General features: G+C 42.6%; 1 protein-coding gene across 3 annotated transcripts in view; it reads right to left on the minus strand.

Annotated features, from left to right (window-relative positions):
• Window positions 1–781: 781 nt before the first annotated feature.
• Window positions 782–18,934, minus strand: part of LOC134340836 (beta-secretase 1-like) — a 188,684-nt gene continuing 170,531 nt past the window's right edge. For 2 of the 3 annotated variants that reach the window (XM_063038401.1, XM_063038400.1), the window contains 3 exons: window positions 15,455–15,604; window positions 10,228–10,399; window positions 782–1,033 (listed from right to left, as the gene is read on the minus strand). In XM_063038401.1, coding sequence (XP_062894471.1) covers window positions 792–1,033; window positions 10,228–10,399; window positions 15,455–15,604 — 564 coding nt within the window. In that variant the 3' untranslated portion in view covers window positions 782–791. Of the gene's footprint in view, window positions 1,034–6,869; window positions 7,180–10,227; window positions 10,400–15,454; window positions 15,605–18,934 lie in introns of those variants that run through there. The other variant, XM_063038402.1, reaches the window with a different exon arrangement.

Genomic DNA, 18,934 nt, shown 5'->3' on the forward strand with positions numbered 1-18,934 from the left:
TACTCATTGAAATTTATCATCTGCTCCTGGTCTAGAACCCTAAATGGTTATCTTTTCACTCGAGTGCTAAGGATGGGCCAGCGTCCACTGGGAAGTATTTCTGGAAGCGAAGGCAAAAGGGCTTGCATGATCATTGCCATTGTAAAATGGTCCATAGCTATCCTGCAAATGATGATGCTGAATATTAAATATGCAATTGTGTAATGTATACATCACATTTCCACAGTTTAAATGTTGATGCTATCCTTATAGTCATGTAAAAGTGTTGATAGTGTAAAACCATATTGCACTCTTTGTAGGAAATAGTGGCCACAGTAGGGTTACACATGCCATAAATCACAGAACAGTATTTAACAATCATCTCTATTGCTCATATGTTTTCCATTAGTCCCGTGGAATATATGATTAGTTGTGACCCAAGATGAGGAATTAAACATAAAAAATATTTTTATGGACTATTATTTACAGCTTCTCTTGGCGATGTCTTGGTGAATTTTAAATTTGATGTTGCATGTGTAGAAGGATTTGCGTACCTTTTGAGTTGCCCAACTCTCTCACCTGTGGGTATCTGGTCACAGGTCTTGGATGATCTGACTATTCAATGAGGAAAGGCGGGTACAAGTGGGAAGTTACCTTGTAATTGCTACAATTGTTGTTCAGTCTCAAAGCAGCTACATGGCTTTCGACTTCATTACTCTACACACCTGCCCTTCTGTTCAGCACTGTAAACCACCTCGTGTTTAAAAAATGAAGAAAGTGTTCTTCCATCCTGAAGAAGAGTTCTTGCACTGTCACTTCAGCAGCGATATGTCATCTGCAAAGTCATCGTGCTCTTGGCGAAGGCAGCGGATACAGCGCCACTGAAACACCATCAGGCACAGGGGCAGCATGAAGAGAGCACAAATGGCTGCCATCACGTACGCAATTGTCATCAGTGTTGACTCATCTGTCTGTGGAATGTTGTAGCCACAGTCCTCCATGTTTGTACTGAAGAAGGGACCCTCCACGGTGGCTGAACGGAATTCATCGTGCACTGCAAGCAAAAGTTAGGGAAAAGGTTAGCCTCCATGCAGGATGTTTGTCCTGTAATCGTTTGGTTAGTCTACTGAACTGTATGCCTCTTTACATTGATGGTTTTTAGATTCCTCTATGGGTTCGACCCTCACTCTGGGCGTTGGAAATTTCAGGGTATGTGATCTTGTAATCTGCAGCTCCACAACCTAAAGGTAACAACACTCCTGTAAACTCTGACTCCTTGATTACACCACAAGTTAATTACTATTTTCAGCTGTCTGCTCTCCCTCTCCCACATGCACACGTACACTCTCACACAAACGCGCACACACTCACACACACACTTCTCACTCTCTCTCTCCCCCTCCTGCCCCTCCCTCCCTCTCCTACTCCACATGCCCTCTACCCCCTCCACTCTCTCAATATTGCTCTCTCTCAGGGAAAATCATCACTATGGCATCTATCCCATCATGTTCCGTGTGAATTTTGTACATTACAATGAGATTACCTGACTGTCTGTTTAATTGCTCCTTGTTGGACTTTGCCTCTCTGTATAATCAATCTAGTGAACCCTACTCATGTTGCTTCAAGTACCTTTGGAGCAATGAAACAAATTTGTTACTGTGGCTTTCTATGCAAGGAGACATCTGCTGTCTAAAGGCCTCAGATCGGAAAGGTTAACCAGGTTTCTCTTTCCACACATGCTGCCTGATCTGCTGTGTATTTCCTGCATGTTTGATTTTATTTCAGGTCTCCAGCTTTTATTTGCACCAGTCTCGCTGTAACCCTCATGCTGGCCACGGTAGGTGCTATCTGAAAATGAATAAATGTAATTTCATTGAATCGTATTTAATTCTTTTTGCTTCTGGCTTCTTCCTCCTTCGTTTCAGCACGGACTAGAAGGGCCGAGATGGCCTGTTTCTGTGCTGTAATTGTTATATGGTTATATGTGGTTTCAAGACATGATGAAGGTCCTCAGCCCAAAAACATTGACTGTTTATTGCTCTCCACAGATGCTGCCTGACCTGCTGAGTTCCTCCAGCATTTTGTGTGTTGCTCTGGATTTCCAGCATCTACACAATCTCTTGTGTTTAATTCTTATTGCTTTCATTTTAGTACTGATTCTGCATTAGATTTCTGAATGAACAATGAACCCATTTACATTATCTCACTATTTTTTTGCCCTCTGTTTAGTTGAATGTCTATACATATTGTAATTTATAATGTATTACAAGGTACTATTTCCACAAAACAAATCTCATGACATATTTCAGTGATATGAAACCTGATTCAGATATTTTTCTAAATGCTAGAGAATACTGGTCCCTCATGATAGGAAGGATGTGGAAGCTTTAGAGAAGGTGCAGAGGAGATTTGCCAGGATGTTAATAGATGAGAGAGCATGTCTTAGGAGGAAAGATGAGTGAGCTAGTGCTTTTCTCTCTGAACCAACCGCGGATGAGAGATTATTTGACAGAGGTGTTTAAGAACAACAACCATTGCACTTCAGAGTTACATGTTTGTTGCAACAAGCTGTAAAGTACAGGGCTGCCCTTAAACCTTTGTTCTTTACCACCCCTTACTGTATCATCATCAGTGGGGACGGGAGAGGTTCTGGAGGATTGGAGGGTTGTGGATGTTGTTCCCTTATTCAAGAAAGGGAGTAGGGATAGCCCAGGAAATTATAGACCAGTGAGTCTTACTTCAGTGGTTGGTAAATTGATGGAGAAGATCCTGAGAGGCAGGATTTATGAACATTTGGAGAGGTATAATATGATTAGGAATAGTCAGCATGGCTTTGTCAAAGGCAGGTTGTGCCTTCAGAGCCTGATTGAATTTTTTTGAGAATGTGACTAAACACATTGATGAAAGTAGAGCAGTAGATGTAGTGTATATGGATTTCAGCAAAGCATTTGATAAGGTATCCCATGCAAGGCTTATTAAGAAAGTAAGGAGGCATGGGATCCAAGGGGACCTTACTTTGTGGATCCATAATTGGCTTGCTCACAGAAGGCAAAGAGTAGCTGTAGACAGATCATATTCTGCATAGAGTTCGGTTACCAGTGGTGTGTCTCGGGGATCTGTTTTGGGACCCCTACTCTTTGTGATTTTTATAAATGACCTGAATGAGGAAGTGGAGGGATGGGTTAGTAAATTTGCTGATGACACAAAGGTTGGAGGTGTTGTGGATACTGTTGAGGACTGTCAGAGGTTACAGTGGGACATTGATGGGGTGCAAAACTGGGCTGAGAAGAGGCAGATGGAGTTCATAGAAACATAGAAAATAGGTGCAGGAGTAGGCCATTCGGCCCTTTGAGCCTGCACCACCATTCGGTATGATCATGGCTGATCATCCAACTCAGAACCCTGTACCTGCCTTCTCTCCATAACCCCTGATACCTTTAGCCACAAGGGCCATATCTAACTCCCTCTTAAATATAGCCAATGAACTGGCCTCAACTGTTTCCTGTGGCAGAGAATTCCACAGATTCACCACTCTCTGTGTGAAGAAGTTTTTCCTCATCTTGGTCCTAAAAGGCTTCCCCTTTATCCTTAAACTGTGACCCCTCGTTCTGGACTTCCCCAACATCGGGAACAATCTTCCTGCATCTAGCCTGTCCAATCCCTTTAGAATTTTATACGTTTCAATAAGATCCCCCCCCTCAATCTTCTAAATTCCAGAGAGTACAAGCCTAGTCGATCCAGTCTTTCATCATATGAAAGTCCTGCCATCCCAGGAATCAATCTGGTGAACCTTCTTTGTACTCCCTCTATGGCAAGAATGTCTTTCCTCAGATTAGGGGACCAAAACTGCACACAATACTCCAGGTGTGGTCTCACCAAGGCCTTGTACAACTGCAGTAGTACCTCCCTGCTCCTGTACTCGAATCCTCTTGCTATGAATGCCAGCATACCATTCGCCTTTTTCACCGCCTGCTGTACCTGCATGCCCACTTTCAATGACTGGTGTACAATGACACCTAGGTCTCGTTACACCTCCCCTTTTCCTAATCGGCCACCATTCAGATAATAATCTGTTTTCCTGTTCTTGCCACCAAAGTGAATACCCTCACATTTATCCACATTAAATTGCATCTGCCATGAATTTGCCCCCTCACCTAACCTATCCAAGTCACCCTGCATCCTCTTAGCATCCTCCTCACAGTTAACACTGCCGCCCAGCTTTGTGTCATCCGCAAACTTGGAGATGCTGCATTTTAATTCCCTCATCCAAGTCATTAATATATATTGTAAACAACTGGGGTCCCAGCACTGAGCCTTGCGTTAGCCCACTAGTCACTGCCTGCCATTCTGAAAAGTTCCCGTTTATTCCCACTCTTTGCTTCCTGTCTGCCAACCCATTCTCTATCCACATCAATACCTTACCCCCAATACTGTGTGTTTTAAGTTTGCACACTAATCTCCTGTGTGGGACCTTGTCAAAAGCCTTTTGAAAATCCAAATATACCACATCCACTGGTTCTCCCCTATCCACTCTACTAGTTACATCCTCAAAAAATTCTATGAGATTCGTCAGACATGATTTTCCTTTCACAAATCCATGCTGACTTTGTCCGATGATTTCACCACTTTCCAAATCTGCTGTTATCACATCTTTGATAACTGACTCTAGCATTTTCCCCACGACCGATGTCAGGCTCACCGGTCTATAATTCCACGGTTTCTCTCTCCCTCCTTTTTAAAAAAGTAGGGTTACATTAGCCACCCTCCAATTCTCAGGAACTAGTCCGGACTCTAAAGAGTTTTGAAAAATTATCACTAATGCATCCACTATTTCTTGGGCTAATTCCTTAAGCACTCTGGGATGCAGACCATCTAGCCCTGGGGATTTATCTGCCTTTAATCCCTTCAATTTACCTAACACCACTTCCCTACTAACATGTAATTCCCTCATATAACCCATATAAGTGTGAGGTGGTTCATTTTGGTAGGTCAAATATGATGGCAGAATATAGTCTTAACGGTAAGGCTCTTGGCAATATGGAGGATCAGAGGGATCTTGGGGTCTGAGTCCATCCGGCACTCAAAGCAGCTGCGCAGGTTGACTCTGTGGTTAAGAAGGCATACAGTGTATTGGCCTTCATCAATCATGGAATTGAGTTTAAGAGTCGAGAGGTAATGTTGCAGCTATATAGGATCCTGGTCAGACCCCATTTGGAGTATTGTGCTCAGTTCTGGTCACCTCACTACAGGAAGGCTGTGGAAACTATAGGAAGGGTGCAGAGGAGATTTACAAGGATGTTGCCTGGATTGGGGAGCATGCCTTATGAGAATAGGTTGAGTGAACTTGGCCTTTTCTCCTTGGAGCGACGGAGGATGAGAGGTGACCTGATAGAGGTGTATAAGATGATGAGAGACATTGATTGTGTGGATAGTCAGAGGCTTTTTCCCAGGACTGAAATGGCTAGCACGAGAGGGCACAGTTTTAAGGTACTTACTTACTTTATACTTTATTGTCACCAAACAATTGATACTAGAATGTACAATCATCACAGTGATATTTGATTTTGTGATTCCCACTCCCTGGAGTACAAATATTAAAAAGAGTAAAACAGTTAGTAAATATTAAAAAATTTAAATTATAAATCATAAATAGAAAAATTAAGGTAGTGCAAAAAAACCGAGAGGCAGGTCCGGATATTTGGAGGGTACGGCCCAGATCTGGGTCAGGATCCGTTCAGCAGTCTTATCACAGTTGGAAAGAAGCTGTTCCCAAATCTGGCCGTACGAGTCTTCAAGCTCCTGAGTGCCTTCTCCCGGAGGGAAGAGGGACGAAAAGTGTGTTGGCTGGGTGGGTCGTGTCCTTGATTATCCTGGCAGCACTGCTCCGACAGCGTGCGGTGTAAAGTGAGTCCAAGGATGGAAGATTGGTTTGTGTGATGTGATGCGCTGTGTTCACGATCTTCTGCAGCTTCTTTCGGTCTTGGACAGGACAGCTTCCATACCAGGTTGTGATGCACCCTAGAAGAATGCTTTCTACGGTGCATCTATAAAAATTAGTGAGGGTTTTAGGGGACAGGCCAAATTTCTTTAGTTTTCTCAGGAAGTAAAGGCGCTGGTGGGCCTTCTTGGCAGTGAACTCTGCTTGGTTGGACCAAGTCAGGTCATTTGTGATGTTGACCCCGAGGAACTTAAAGCTTTTGACCTGTTCCACTTGCGCACCACCAATGTAAATTGGGTCGTGCGGTCTGCTACTCCTTCTGAAGTCAACAACCAATTCCTTCGTCTTGCTGACGTTGAGGGATAGGTTATTGTCTTCACAGCATGCCACCAGGTTCTTAATTTCCTCTCTGTACTCAAATTCATCATCACCCGAGATACAGCCTACAATTGTTGTGTCATCAGCAAACATTTCTATTGAGTTTGATGGAAACTTGGCTACACAATCATGGGTGTACAGTGAGTACAGCAGGGGGCTGAGTACACAGCCTTGTGGGGCACCGGTGCTCAGAGTGATTGTAGAGGAGAGTTTGTCCCCTATTTTTACAGCCTGGGTCCTGTCTGTGAGGAAGTTGAAGATCCAGCTGCAGATCTAAGTGCTAAGGCCCAGGTTCCGGAGCTTAGGAATCAGTTTATTTGGAATGATGGTATTAAAGGCAGAGCTGTAGTCAATAAAGAGGAGCCTTATGTATGCATGTTCTAAGGAGGAATGTAGGGCCAGAGAGAAGTAGGTACAGAGGAGATGTCAGGGGTAAGTTTCTTAACGCAGAGAGTGGTGAGTGCGTGGAATGGGTTGCCGGCGACGGTGGTGGAAACAGATACAATAGGGTCTTTTAAGAGACTCCTGGATGGGTACATGGAGCTTAGAAAAATAGAGGGCTATGGGTAACCTGAGGTAATTTCTAAGTTAAGGACATGTTTGCACAGCATTGTGGGCCAAAGGGCCTGTATTGTGTTGTAGGTTTTCTATGTTTCTAAATAAATCTGCAGTCTGACAGGAATTCCTGAAGCTTGAGTGATACTGTGATTAACTTTTCTGTGTCACTGCTGCCTTTGGCACGAGACTGCAGTCATTTTTTGATGCTACACAGAAATTCAATAGAAACTCAATAAAGCCAAAAGTAGCAGCGCTTAGAGTCTGCAATTGCAGGAAACAGAAGAGATTCTGCAGATGCTGGAGGAACTCAGCAGGTCAGGCAGCATCTATGGAAATGAATAAACAGTCAACATTTCAGGCTGAGACCTTTCATCAGTACACCCGTTTCTCCTCATCTCCGTCCTAAGTCTTGGGCAATGACCCTAGTTCTAGTCTCACCTACCAATGGAAACAACTTTCCTACTTCTATCTTATCTATCCCTTTCAAAATTTTGTATGTTTCTCTAAGATCCCCTCTCATTCTTCTGAACACCAGTGAGTACAGTCCCAGGCGACTCAATCTCTCCTCATAGGTTAACCCCTTCATCCCTGGAATCAACCTGGTGAACCTCCTCTGCACTGTCTCCAAAGCCAGTATATCCTTCCTCAAGTATGGAGACCAGAACTGCACACAGTACTCCAGGTGTGGCCTCACCAGTACCCTGTATAGTTGCAGCATGACCTCCCTGCTCTTGAATTCAATCCCTCTAGCAATGAAGGCCAACATTCCATTTGCCTTCTTAATGACCTGTTGTACCTGCAAGCCAACTTTTTGCGATTCATGCACAAGCACTCCCAAGTCCCTCTGCACAACAGTATGCTGCATTCTTTCACCATTTAAATAATAATCTGTTCTTCTATTATTCCTTCCAAATGGATGATCTCGCATTTACCAACGTTGTATTCCACCTGCCAGACCTTGGCCCACTCACTTAACCTATCTATATCCCTCTGTAGACTCTCCACATCCTCTGTACAATTTGCTTTTCCACTCAGTTTAGTGTCATTAGAAAATTTTGCTACGCTACACTCAGTCCCCTCTTCCAAATCATCATTGTAAATAGTAAACAGCTGTGGGCGCGGCACCCCACTCACCACTGACTGCCAATCGGAGGAACATCCATTTATAGCAACACTCTGCCTTCTATTGGTTAACCAATCCACTATCCATGCCAATACACTTCCTCCGACTCCATGCATCCGTATCTTATTTATAAGTCTCTTGTGCGGCACCTCATCGAACGCCTTCTGGAAATCCACCTGTTCCCCTCTATCCACTGCACGCATTACACTCTCAAAGAACTCCAGTAAGTTTGTCAAACAGGACCTGCCCTTTCTGAATCCATGCTGCGTCTGTCTAATGGAACCACTCCTTTCTAAATGTTTCGCTGTTTCTTCCTTAATGACATCTTCAAGCATTTTCCCGACTACAGCTGTTAAGCTAACTGGCCTATAGTTGCCCGTCTTTTGCCTACATCCTTTTTTTATAAAGTGGCGTGACATTTGCTGTCTTCCAATCTGCCGGGACCTGCCCAGAGTCCAGAGAATTTTGATAAATGATTACCAACGTGTCTACTATAACCTCTGCCAAGTCCCTCAGCACCCTGGGATGCATCCCATGAGGAGCAGGGAACTTATCTACCTTCAGGCCCTCTAGTTTGCTCATCACTATCTCTTTAGTGGCAGTGATTTTATCAAGGTCCTCACCTCCCATTTTGTCCATAACATTCTTCTTTGGCATATTAGTTGTGTCCTCCACCGTGAAGACCAACACAAAATAGTCGTTCAATGCCTCAGCCATTTCCTTATCACCCAAAATCAATTTCCCCTTCTCATCTTCCAAGGGACCCACGCTGATTTTAGCCACCCTCTTCTGCTTTATATATTTATAAAAACTTTTGCCATCTGTTTTTATATTTTGTGCTAATTTACTTTCATACTCTATCTTCCCTTTCCTTATTTCTTGTTTGATGGCTCTGGGCTTGTACTCACTGGAATTTGAGAATGAGCAGGAATCTCATTGAAACCAATAAAATACAGAAAGGCCTAGATAAAGTAGACGTATACTATAGTGGGGAGTCTAGGGCCAGAGGGCACAATCTCAGATTAGAAGGACGTCCCTTTAGAACAGAAATGAGAAGGAGTTTTCTTAGTCAGAGTGGTGAGTTCATTGCCACAGATGGCTGTGGAGACCAAGTCATTGGGTATATTTAAAGTGGAGGTTGATAGGTATCAAAAGTTACAGGGAGAAGGCAGGAGAATGGGGGTGAGAATGATAATGAATCAGCCATTACGAGAATGCCGGCGCAGACTCTATGGACTGAATGGTCTAATTTTGCTCCAATGTTTTATGGTTGAAATCCTAACCTGTTGTTAGTTCAACAGGCCTGCAAGACATTTCAATATTTTCAGCTGCTCCTTATGTATACTGGTTGAAATCTAGTGCAATAAATTGGATTTCTAGCTGACAAGCTTGCAAGGTTTTGTAAAGCACAAAACTCAGGAAAGGGTAAATTTGCTAATACCTTTTGGTTTTTAAAGTAAGCGCTGTCTAGTGTCTGTATCATGCAAGACCAGATCCAATTAAACACAGAGTGAAGAATCAGAATTGGACAGCAATATAGCCTCCTACTGAGGAAGTCAAGGATAGAGTTGCAGAGGGAGGTACAGAAGCCCAGGTTTTGAAGTTCCAATTGCCTTGACAAACTTCACTAATTACAAACTACTTTGACTTCTCCTTAACTCTGCCAGGGATGGTCTCAAGCTTGGCTTGTGAAAGGAGAAGGAGTGGGCATGAGGGTAGTAATCCATCCCAAAGCTACAGAAGTTACAAAGACCTCATCCCTGGGAGAGGAAGGATCTTTGATGCACTACATATGGGGACAACATGAAATACTGGCCCAGGACAGAGGACTCTGGCGAGCTGCTATTGATGGCCTATAAACCCAATAGGGGTGATGGGCTTAAATAAGCAAGTTTGACTTCTCCTTAAGCCTATCTATCCCTTTGAGGTTACCAATTTGTTTTAAGGTAGTTCCCAGTACTAGGAACCAAGTTGAGTTGATCCATTATGTTAGATTGAGAACAGGATTATGGGCAGGTGCAATGTTTTGCAACAGCGCTACCTGACATGATCTTGATCTTTTGCTGGGGTGAGGAGGACCTTCTGAAGGAAGGCAGACACCCTCTCAAGAACATACGAAGCAAATACCAGTGACCCAGTCTTGTGTTGTGCTGAGTCAGAACAGTAATTGGTCATTTTTATGACTGTTGTATTCGGCCTGTGATGAGAAACAGGTCACATAAGGCAAATAAATAGGATTCATCACACTCACCATGACAGGTGCTAACCGCAAATCCAATGCGCTTTCGGGCACGGTCGAAGACTACGTAAAAGCCCTCCATGATGACGGCCCCCATCACGGTTCCTGTGGTGGACTGGGAGATGGCAAACTTGTAGCAGTCATCCTGGGAGGTGGCCACGTCTTCGACTGGACGTAGATATTGCTAAATGAAGAAATCAATCAGATGCATTTCACTGAGCAGAAGAAATAAAAGCAGAGGTAGTCAGTCGCATTGAGGCTGCTCTGTCATTCGCTACGATCAGGGCTGATCTTGTACCCAAATGTTTTTTTCCTGCACTATCCCCATATCTTGATTCTCTTAAGTGCACAGAAATCTCTCCATCTGTTTGAATAGGTTCCATGGCCTCATGGATAGAAAATTCAAAAGGCTCTCCACCCACTTAGTGAAGCCTAAATGGCTCACTCTTCATTCTCAATCTATGTCCCCTCATCTTAGACTCCTTAGTCATGGGAAACATTTTCCGGCTCTAGTCTGTTAAGCTCCTTAAGAATTTTGTATTTTTCAATGAAATCGCCTCGCATTCAGGAACAGGTGCCTGAAGAGACACACCAGACCTTTTAGAAACATCTTCCCCTTCCGCTGTCAGATTTCTGAAAGGGCAATAAACAGTACCTCACTATTTTTGATTTCTTTTTGGAATGTATAGCATTTTTATATATTGTACTGTGCTGCTGTAAAACAATCTCATGACTGGCTTCAGTGAAATTAAACCTGATTCCCTGTGAAAGCTTTAACATAGAAACATAGAAAATAGGTGCAGGAGTAGGCCATTCAGCCCTTCGAGCCTGCACTGCCATTTATTATGATCATGGCTGATCATCCAACTCAGAACCCTGCACCAGCCTTCCCTCCATACCCCCTGATCCCCGTAGCCACAAGGGCCATATCTAACTCCCTCTTAAATATAGCCAATGAACTGGCCTCAACAGGTTCCTGTGGCAGAGAATTCCACAGATTCACCACTCTCTGTGTGAAGAAGTTTTTCCTCATCTCGGTCCTAAAAGGCTTCCCCTTTATCCTCAATCTGTGACCCCTCGTTCTGGACTTCCCCAACATCGGAAACAATCTTCCTGCCTGTCCAATCCCTTTAGGATTGTATACGTTTCAATCAGATCCCCCCTCAATCTTCTAAATTCCAACGAGTACAAGCCCAGTTCATCCAGTCTTTCTTCATATGAAAGTCCTGCCATCCCAGGAATCAATCTGGTGAACCTTCTTTGTACTCCCTCTATGGCAAGGATGTCTTTCCTCAGATTAGGGGACCAAAACTGCACACAATACTCCAGGTGTGGTCTCACCAAGGCCTTGTACAACTGCAGTAGTACCTCCCTGCTCCTGTACTCGAATCCTCTCGCTATAAATGCCAGCATACCATTCACCTTTTTCACCGCCTGCTGTACCTGCATGCCCACTTTCAATGACTGGTGTATAATGACACCCAGGTCTCGTTGCACCTCCCCTTCTCCAAGTCGGCCACCATTCAGATAATAATCTGTTTCCTATTTTTGCCACCAAAGTGGATAACTTCACATTTATCCACATTAAATTGCATCTGCCATGAATTTGCCCACTCACCCAACCTATCCAAGTCACCCTGCATCCTCTTAGCATCCTCCTCACAGCTAACACTGCCGCCCAGCTTCGTGTCATCCGCAAACTTGGAGATGCTGCATTTAATTCCCTCATCCAAGTCATTAATATATATTGTAAACAACTGGGGTCCCAGCACTGAGCCTTGCGGTACCCCACTAGTCACCGCCTGCCATTCTGAAAAGGTCCCGTTTATTCCCACTCTTTGCTTCCTGTCTGCTAACCAATTCTCTATCCACATCAATACCTTACCCCCAATACCGTGTGCTTTAAGTTTGCACACTAATCTCCTGTGTGGGACCTTGTCAAAAGCCTTTTGAAAGTCCAAATATACCACATCCACTGGTTCTCCCCTATCCACTCTACTAGTTACATCCTCAAAAAATTCTATGAGATTCATCAGACATGATTTTCCTTTCACAAATCCATGCTGACTTTGTCCGATCATTTCACCGCTTTCCAAATGTGCTGTTATCACATCCTTGATAACTGACTCCAGCAGTTTCCCCACCACCGACGTTAGGCTAACCGGTCTATAATTCCCCGGTTTCTCTCTCCCTCCTTTTTTAAAAAGTGGGGTTACATTAGCCACCCTCCAATCCTCAGGAACTAATCCAGAATCTAACAAGTTTTGAAAAATTATCACTAATGCATCCACTATTTCTTGGGCTACTTCCTTAAGCACTCTGGGATGCAGACCATCTGGCCCTTTGGAGAGGGTGCAGAAGCTATTTAACAGGATGCTGCCTGGATTAGAGAGCATGTCTTGAGGAAATTTTGAGCAGTCTATGGCATTTCTTTCTGCAGTGGAACAGGGTGTGAGGTGACTTGATAGAGGTGTGCAAAATGAAAACAAGCAGAGATCGAGTGGACAGCCAGAAACTTTTTCCCAAGTGGAAATGGCTAATATGATGGAGCATAATTTTAAGGCAATTAGAAGAAAGTATAGGGGGGAGGGATCTCAGAGGTAAGGGTTTACAGAACGGTGGGTGCATAGAACACACTGCCAGGGATGCTGGTAGAGCCAAGTACAGTAGGAACATTTAAGAGACTTTTTCTGCAGGGATTGGTCCCTACATGACTCCCTTGTCCATTTGTCCCTTCCCAGTGATCTCCCTCCTGGAACTTACCCTTGTAAGCAGAACAAGTGCTACACCTGCCCCTACACTTCCTCCCTCACTACCATTCAGGGTCCTAAGCAGTCCTTCCAAATGAAGCGACACTTCACCTGTGAGTCTGCTGTACTGTATCTGGTGCTCCCAGTGTGGCCTCCTGTACATTGGTGAAACCCGACAGAGATTGGGAGACCGCTTTGCCAAGCACCTACACTCCATCCGCCAGATAAAGCAAGTTCTCCTGCTGGCCACCCATTTCAATTCTACTACCCATCCCCATTCCAGTATGTCAGCCCACGGCCTCCTCTACTGACGCGATGAGGCCTCAATCAGGTTGAAGGAGCAACTACTTATATTCTGTTTGGGTAGCCTCTAACCTGATGGCATGAACATTAATTTCTTGAACTTCCAGCAATGCACCCCCCCCAACTCCTTCAACATTCCCCAATACAATCCCTTTTCCTTCTCTCACCTTATCTCCTTACCTGCCAATCACCTCCTTCTGGTGCTCCTCGCTCTTTTCTTTCTTGCATGGCCTTCTGTCCTCTCCTATCACACCCCCCCTCACTCTAGCCCTTTATCTCTTTCACCGATCAACTTCCCAGCTCTTTACTTCACCCCACACCTCCCGGTTTCACCTAACACCTTGTGTTTCTTCCCCCTTTCCCCCTCCACCTTCTTACCCTGACTCCTCATCTTTTTTTTTCCTGATGAAGGGTCTTGGCCCAAACTGTTGACTATACTCTTTTCCATAGATGCTGCTTGGCATGCTGAGTTCCTCCAGCATTTTGCCTGTGTTGGTTGACAAAATACTGAAGTATGGTCTTTTGAGATTTCTTCACTCTTGTATTCACATCATCCTGTATAAAGATTAATGTACCGTTTCCCCATTAGTGACTTGTACCTACCAATGTGCTTTAAGTGCGTCGTGTACAAGCTCTACTCAGCTTCTGATCACCTAACCGACAATCTGCTTTTCTGTTTTGTGTGCCAACACAGATAACCTCACACTTTGCTATACTATATAACATCTACTAATAACTTGGTCACTCACTTAGCTTGTCCATAACCCCTTGAAGCCTCGATACATAATGTCCTCACAATCCCATTTACCATATGCAACCCTCTAGATGTGGCCTAACCAGAGCTTTATAAAGTTGCAATGTAACCTCTTCACTTTTGAACTCAGTGCCTCAACTAATAAAAGCAAGCATTCCATCGGTCTTCTTGACCAACTTATTGACCTGTGTAGCCTAGCCACTTTCAAGGAGCTATGAACTTAGATCCCAAGATCTCTCTGCTATATTGAAGAAACAGCCTCTGATTCAAATAGATTTAGCTGAGATCAGTTCTAATTCTTCCAAGCTGCTTCTATCACACTTGAAAGGACAACTCCTCTGTCTGGCTATCAATCTTTCAATTCTGTTCCATTTCTTTGCTTCATTACTCAAAAGAAGACACATCCTTATGAAGGCTGATTTATGAAAAAACAAAGTAGAGGATAAATGAGAAGAAAGAGCAGAGAGAAGGCTGGATTAATGGTTCCAATTCTGGCGTTGAGACTAGGTATATACACTCAGTGGCTATTTCATTAGGCATGCCTGCTTGTTAATGCAAATATCTGAACAGCCAATCATGTGGCAGCAACTCAATGCATAAAAGCATGCAGACGTGGTCAAGAGGTTCAGTTGTTGTTCAGACTAAACACCATAATGGGGAAGAAACATGATCTAAGTGACTTTGACCATGGAAAGATTGTTGGTGCCAGATGGGGTGGTTTGAGTATCTCAGAAAATTCTGATCTCCTGGGATTTTCACACACAACAGTCTCTAGAGTTTACAGAGAATGGTGTGAAAACCAAAAAAAAAATCTAGTGAGTGGCAGCTCTGTGAGTGAAAATACCTTGTTAATGAGAGAGGTTAGAGGAAAGTGGCCAGACTGGGAAGTGACAGCAACTCAAATAACCATGCGTAACAACAGTGGTGTACAGAAGAGCAACTCTGAATGAACAACACATCAAACCTTGAAGTGGGTGGGTTACAGCAGCAGAAGACCATGAACATACACTCAGTGGCCATTTTACAGGAGGTAGATAATGACATGGCCACTGAGTGTATGTCAGATGCAGAAACGTTAACTCTTACTCTTAGTGAAGATGCTGCCTGATATGTCAAACAGTTCTAATATTCTTCTCTTTTTATTTCATTTTGCTAGAATTAATTGGTACAGTCTATTAATGAAACCTGGCTTTCTTCCGAGATAGTTTATCACTATAAACTTGATTAAATAGTTTGGCACTAACATATCTGTGACTAAAAATCTCATACCCAAGATCCATCCAGTAGCAGGAGCTCTTAGAGTTGGATTTTTTTAAAAAATGAGGTGGGGGTGCTGTAAACCTTAAAAAGAAATGCAGAGGTTCTAGGAAACAAGTACAGGTTTGAAAGTTAAATGGATTGGATGTTGTAACTGAATGTCTTTCTGACTTACTTGTGGTAGGATAGTGATTTGGAAAGATTGATTGGTGGCTTCTCCCATGAGGTACAGCGATATTGTAGGGAAGATATGCCAGGGCGTGGTCCCAACCTGCCAGCATACCAGCTGCTCACCCAACCAGAATCCATCAGGGAACTTCTCCGTCTGTCAAAAGAGAGAGAAAAAATAAAAAGTGAAGGCAGTAATGATGATCATGAATATTTCATTACACTGGGAGTCTTTAATCAACACCAGATGTTGTACAAGTTTTAAAATACAGTCATTCATCATTTAAACATATGTATGTTTGATGTGTATATTAAGACTTTACACTAGGGAATCTGTCCTGTTACAAATTCTTAAGACATATAGATGAGGAATTTACAACAAATGACTATTTCTTACATAAATTCAAGAATTTGGTTTCCCAATATTTCTTCAGGAACTATCAATCTCCATCCTTTTAAAGTTCTTTTGATATAGTTTTTTTTTTGGCTTGCAAAGCACATTGGGAAGATTTGCTACGCTAATGATGCTATTTTTCACCTGTCACCTACCAACTTTTACTCCTCCTGCTCCCCCCACCTTCTTATTCTAGATTCTTCCCCCTTCCTTTCCAATCCTGATAAAGGATCTCAGCCCAAAATATTCACTGTTTATTTCTCTCCATGGATGCTGCCTGGCCTGCTGAGTTCCTCCAGCATTTTGTGCGTTTCCCTGTCCTATCTTGCTGCAAGCAAAAACGATCACCAGGCAGGGTATAAAACCAGTAACTTTTTTTTTGCTTCTGATTTCCAGAGAGATTGAAATAGCAAAGATGGAGCATCCCACTGTAAATCATTGCTAATTAGACACTCATTTTCCTTCAGTAAACCGTGAACTGCTCAGTGATCTGAAATCCTGTCTATAGTTTGTCTACCACTCTGTAAAATTCACCTCTTGCAGTCTTGTCAACTGCTTATTCCTCTCCATAGATGCTGCCTGACCTTCTGAGTTTCTACAGCATTTTGTGTGTGTTGCTCTAGATTTCCAGCATCTGCAGAATATCGTGTTTTATGAAGTTCAAAGTAAATTTACTACATTCACAGTCAACATGTACTACACTGAGTTTAATTTTACAGGCATTCATGGTAGAACAAAGAAATAGAATAGAGTCAGTGGAAAACTACACACAAAGACTGACAAACAACCAATTTGCAAAAGAAGACAAACTGCAAATACAAACAAACAAATAAATAAATAAATAATATCAACAGCATAAGTTGTAGAGTCCTTGAAAGTGAGCCCATAGATTGTGAAATCAGTTCAGTGTTGAGATGAGTGAAGTTATCTACAATGGTTCAGGAGCCTGATGGTTGTAGGGTAATAACTGTATGATGTTATTACAATAATGAAGAAGAACTTGCACATATTGTCTGCTGAATTTGTCTTTCATCTAATGAGGTGTCTGAGACTTTATAGTTTCTCATCACATTCAACTTGCGTACCTCCCTGGGATGGTTTCTGGAATGTTATCCTTTAATGCTGGAAATATAACAATGAGTCTATTGACATGGGGAACCAATCACAGATCTTTATCATTCTCTCTGTTGTTTCAATAGCTGCCAGTCCTGACCAGTACAATGGGATGACTAAGAAATGTAGTTTAAACTTGCTCTTCTTCGATCTGCAGTAATTTACCTCTATGGCACCATTGTCAATGGGTGCAGTTTAATAATTGTGCGTGTTGAACCAAGTCTAGTAATAACCCAGTGTAACATCTCAAACACGAGGAAACCTGCAGATGCTGGAATTTCAAGCAACACACATAAAAGTTTTATACACATAAAAGCAACTTTTATGTGTGTTCAGTGCAACATCTGGCTGACTTAATACCATTCACACACTACTTACGGCACTTGACATTTCCTGGAAGAAGGTGTTATAAACTTAACAACTGGCCGACCCATTACATACCTTCAATTATTTGCAAATCTTTGGGTGAAGCTATCATGAAGTTTGACCAGTTTATGTTTCTATGACTCTGGGCCTATTCCTTTCATTGGGTTTATTTCCTCTTTGTTTTTTACCCCAATGGAAAATTAATCTTCACCACTCTAAGATGGAGAAAAGCTGAGTTCATGGAAACTGAGGCAAGAGTTATTGACCATACATTAAAAATATTTGGATGTCAGAGTTAAGTATTTTTTAGAAACACAGAGTGGTGAGTGTGTGGAACACCCTGCCAGGGGTGGTGGTAGAGGCTGGTACATTAAGGACATTTAAGAGATTCTTAAAGAGCCACATGCATAATGGAATAATAGAGGACTATGTAAAAGGGAAGGGTTAAGTTGATCTTAGAGTAGGCTAAAAAGTTTACATAACATTGTGGGCTCAGGGAACTGTAATGTGCTATAATGGTCTACATAAAAAAAAATTCCCTGTGTCAGAGAAATGATCCTCCATACTCCCTAATCTGATACCACAGAAATGAACTCATGGTTAGTTAGTTTCCTAAAACATGTAACTGTAGGATTCTCATGTGCTGTGTTATACTAATTAACCTGCAATGCACCTTTTGTGAATTTATAATATTCCAATTTCTTTATGGTCAATAAATTATATTTTGAAGTGGTCGTTTTTGTAGTGAAGGAACTGCGGCTCTCGAATACTAGTCTTGGTCTGGCATAAATTTGGGTAAGATACTGTATAAAAGACATTTCCTTTGCTTGCCTTAAAAATAATTCAAGGGATCCATTATCTCAAATGGTGAGGGCAAAATGGGCCTTACTTTAATTCCTCCTCCTCTGAACATTCTCAAGTGCTTATGTGATAAGTTTTGCTGTCCTCAATGTCCAGATTTTATCCAAACTGATTTTTCTCTATTTCTGCTCCTTCCTGAGCCACATGATCTTGAATTACACAAATGCAGCCTATCTCCCATCTAAGGGATCCATTCAGTAAGAGTCATCATAGTGTAAAACCCATCAGAGATAACAACACAAAATGCTGAGAACATTCAGCAGGTCAGGCAACATCCATGGAAAGAGAAACAGTTCACAATTAAGGTTAGAGACGCTACATCTAAACTTTTGATTTCTGAAAATATTAAACATGTATGTACCAGAACGAAAGTGATTGAGAGTAAACATTCACAACATGCACAAACATGCTGGAGGCCATGCAGCATCTATGGAAAAGAGTGTTGTTGACGACTTGCGCCAAAACCCTCCGCCAGTCCTGCCAAAGGGTTTCGACCCAAATCATTGACAATACTCTTTTCCATAAATGCTGCCTGGCCTGCTGAGTTCTTCCAATGTTTTATGTGTGTTGCTTGGATTTTCACCATTTGCAGATTTTCTCTTGTTTGTGAGAGTAAGAATTCACCATTTTCCTTCTCTGTGCTCCTAGTAAACACAAATAACTCTTCACTATCTCTTTTACGTAATAGGCCTCCAGAAAGACAACATCATTTCAGGTCCATGACCAACGAAACATCATCAACCCAAAACATTA

The sequence above is a fragment of the Mobula hypostoma genome, chromosome X2, assembly GCF_963921235.1.
Source record: "Mobula hypostoma chromosome X2, sMobHyp1.1, whole genome shotgun sequence".
Lineage (NCBI taxonomy): Eukaryota > Metazoa > Chordata > Chondrichthyes > Myliobatiformes > Myliobatidae > Mobula > Mobula hypostoma.